The sequence below is a fragment of the Pterocles gutturalis genome, unplaced genomic scaffold (assembly GCF_000699245.1).
Source record: "Pterocles gutturalis isolate BGI_N339 unplaced genomic scaffold, ASM69924v1 scaffold28053, whole genome shotgun sequence".
In the NCBI taxonomy this organism is placed as follows: domain Eukaryota; kingdom Metazoa; phylum Chordata; class Aves; order Pterocliformes; family Pteroclidae; genus Pterocles; species Pterocles gutturalis.
In genome coordinates, this window is record NW_010123836.1 from 7,338 (window position 1) to 10,709 (window position 3,372).

At 50.8% G+C, this 3,372-nt stretch overlaps 1 protein-coding gene across 1 annotated transcript in view; it reads right to left on the reverse strand.

Annotated features, from left to right (window-relative positions):
- The window catches only part of WLS (wntless Wnt ligand secretion mediator), a gene marked incomplete at its 5' end in the record, with an annotated part of 5,358 nt that extends 2,133 nt beyond the window's left edge, over positions 1 to 3,225 (reverse strand). The window contains 6 exons of the mRNA XM_010078076.1: positions 15 to 98; positions 1,661 to 1,804; positions 1,985 to 2,048; positions 2,265 to 2,362; positions 2,512 to 2,680; positions 3,089 to 3,225. Of these exons, the coding sequence (XP_010076378.1) occupies positions 15 to 98; positions 1,661 to 1,804; positions 1,985 to 2,048; positions 2,265 to 2,362; positions 2,512 to 2,680; positions 3,089 to 3,225 (696 nt within the window). The remainder of the gene's footprint in view (positions 1 to 14; positions 99 to 1,660; positions 1,805 to 1,984; positions 2,049 to 2,264; positions 2,363 to 2,511; positions 2,681 to 3,088) is intronic.
- Positions 3,226 to 3,372: the final 147 nt, after the last annotated feature.

A 3,372-nucleotide genomic window follows, 5' to 3' on the forward strand; every position in this document is an offset into this window, starting at 1 on the left:
GGTTCGTCACCCACCTGGCTGACGATGAAGAAGATGACCGTCATCGCCGCACAAGCCAGGGTGATGAGCATCAGGAACTTGAACCTAAAAATCAGCCCCTGTCGAGGGAGAGAAACGTCACCGCTCACATTCACAGAACCCACAAAACCCATTTTTGGTTTTAGCCTATACAAGTATAAAAAAAACCAAAACAAAACAAAAAAAAGGGTCCAACCCACGAAACCCCAAAGCAAAACAACCTCCACCCACTCCCCTGCGCCATGCCCACACGTCTGCTTCCTCCCGTGTGCTCGTGTCCGGCCAGCTCGGGCTTTCCATTCCAGCTGCTTTTGTGCCTAATTTACCGAGAGTCAGCGTGGATGAGGAGGTACGTCGGGGCGAGCCATGGGTTTCACCCACCCGCCAGCCCAAGAGCTCATCGCTTTTCTTAAACAAACATCTGGGGAGGGTTTGCAGGGCTGAGCAGGACGAGTTGGCGTTTGTATAACATGGGTGCTGGTACTGGGCTGATCCTCACCTCCCCGGTCTGGCTGGTCCAAAACTGCAGCAATGCTCAACGCTCATCAAAACTACACTGGCTATTGCAGAAGAAGATCGACGACAAGACAAACTACGGCTCAGGATCGCTTGGCTGGGACTCTGCATACCAGGCTGTCCCTCATTTTACATTTTTACTTACAAATTCTTTTGGTTTTGTTTTTTTTGTGCATGTATGTTGTTTGTTTTTTTTTTTTTAAACCTGGTTCTGGAATTTTGGTGGAAATGTCAGTGTGTGCGTAATTCCTATGCCACACTGCGACAACAAGCGACCATTAATTTAACTCTTCCAGACCAGATTCCTGCCTGCCAGATGTTTGTACGTCGAGCCCGGCTGCAGCAGCTCTGCAACACGAGCTGAGGTCCCTGCCTCTTGCTAAAGGGAAAGATGGAAAAAACCGCTCAATATCTTGTTTAAATTCTCGCAAGTCCGATTTTCTATTTTTTAAGTGCATTCCTGATGAGTGATAACGGACTTGTTTAAATCAGAAGTGACCCTCATTTAACAGAACAACATTGGTGATAAATATTTACACGCCCATGGAAACAACAGGAACTTCAGCACTTAAAGCAAGCTCCTTGCAGCTGATAAAACAGCTGGGACAGAGCAACATACAAAATCGTGGGCTAAGAGTGGGGATAAGGAGCTGAACAGGTCGTGTTTTGATCCTAGCAGGACAGTTTCCCTCCTGCAACTCGGTTAAGAAAAAAAGACCCCAAAAATGTGAATTCATGCCATGGAAAAACAGGGTTTCCATGGAATGCAATCATTAATATTACAGAAGGAGAAACGGAGGCACAGGGAGCTGATGGGTCACGCTCCGCAGTAATTGTAACGGTAGTTCGGCTGATTTTCTTCTGTCCACTGACACTGTTCAGTAGCTGGGAGATGGCAACTCCCTACTGACAGTGTGAAATACTCCACTAAAGACCCAAAAAAGGCAGAAACTTCACAACTGACAACCCAAAAGGCATTTTAGGGGATTTGAGCCCCACAAGAAAGCCAATCCAGCTCAGACTTTCCAACTCAGGACTATGTGGAGAGAGAAGGTCTCAGTATAGACTTTAAAGACAAAAATGCATTTTAAAGATAAATAATCTATGCAACAAGGAGAGCCGTTACCTCGTAATGAAGACGGCGAGCCTTGCTCATAGCCGGGAGGCTCGACTGCTTCCCGCTGATGTTTCGGAACACTTGGAAGACCATAAAGCACAGGAAGAGAAAATAGAGACACAGGCAGATCCCCGCCACTATAATAAAGGCCATCTGGACAGCATACGTTAAAGAGAAAATTGTATGAGCTGAACAGAAATAATAGAAAACATTATCTGGGCGATTCCCTGCTTTTACTGTCATCCAAAGATCATAATTAAACTTCTCACAGGCAGCGATCACTCAGGACTCCCAACACAGCCCTAGCCTGCCCTGAGCCGGGGAGAAGGATACAGCCAGCTCCGTGCCCACCTCGGTGGTCCAGATGCTGTAGAAGGGGTTCTTCAGCTGCACCCCCCTGCAAAGAGGAGAGAAAACACCGAGGTGCCGCAGATGCCAATGGGCTCGGAGAGCCCCACGGCTGCTCTGGGACAAAATCCACTGCTGTGGAATGACAGTGTGCTGCAGGGAGGGGACAGGAGCCTCTCCTGGCTTCCCAAGCATCCAGCCATGGGAGTCAAACCATGGGAGGTGTCCAGGGAAGGTTCTTCCCGGGGAGCAGCGCTGCACCCACCTCTCACACATGTCAAAGATGAAGAGGCAGAAGGAGCCGACGGCTATGGGTCCAACCTGCTTCCAGTACCCTGAGAGACGATTCCGCTCGTTCTGGTCCTAATGGGAGGGTCAGGAGGTGGGGAGGAGGAGAAAAAGGAAAAGCAAGTTAGCCTGAAGTCCTCTCGCCTGGAGCAAGTCCCCACAGTGTTGTTACAAACACTCCAGTGAAAGAAAGGAAACCACCTTCCCATCGGCGTCGTACCCACCATCATGTGCTCCCCGCAGAAGATGATCCAAAATGACAGGAGCATGGCGTAAAAGATGCCTTGTCGAATGTCTCCAAAGAGCAACATCCATGTCCAGTCAAATCCGATGGAAAACCACTCCACAGGGATGTTGATGAACGTCATGGAAATTCCCAGAGCAAAGATGACCCTGGGAGAGGCAGAAACACCGGCTCTTTGCAGTTTGCAAGGCAAGGACACAGAGCCCCAGAAGAGCAACACAAGAAAACCCGGCTCTGTCTGGGCAGAGCAAACCCCTTGGAGCTGAGCCCTTCCAAGCAGCCACAGGCAAGCACGTTCTCCATAGGTTTAATGGGAAAGAAAAGAGAAGCCATGGAGAATCATGGAATGGTTTGGGTGGGAAGGGACCTTAGATATCATCTAGTTCCACCCCCTGCCATGGGCACGGACGCCTCCCACTTGCCCAGGTTGCTCAAAGCCTCAGAGGCTTTGAGGAGGTCAGAGAAGAGCCCATTCCCATCTCCCCAGACCCTGGAGCAGGGACCACCTCGCTCAGGGTCCCCTTGCTCCAGGGGGGCTGTCGCCAGCCCCTACTCACTTCTCCAGCAGGACGGGAGCGCGTGTCATCAGTGTGATCCGCCGCCAGTACCAGACCATGATGATTAAAATGCTGGGGGTGAGGAAGGTCTTCATGGCGAACCACACTTTGGTGAAGCCCCCGTTCTGATGGATGCCCTGAGGAAAAGCAAGGTGGGACGCAGCAGCTGGCAGAACTGCTCTCAGACGAGTTACCAGATAGGCAGGAGCAGGGAGAGCTGGCAGCCATCCCCAACCCTGGCGTGGTGTCCCGGTGTCAGCTGGGACAGAGTGAACTCTCTCCCC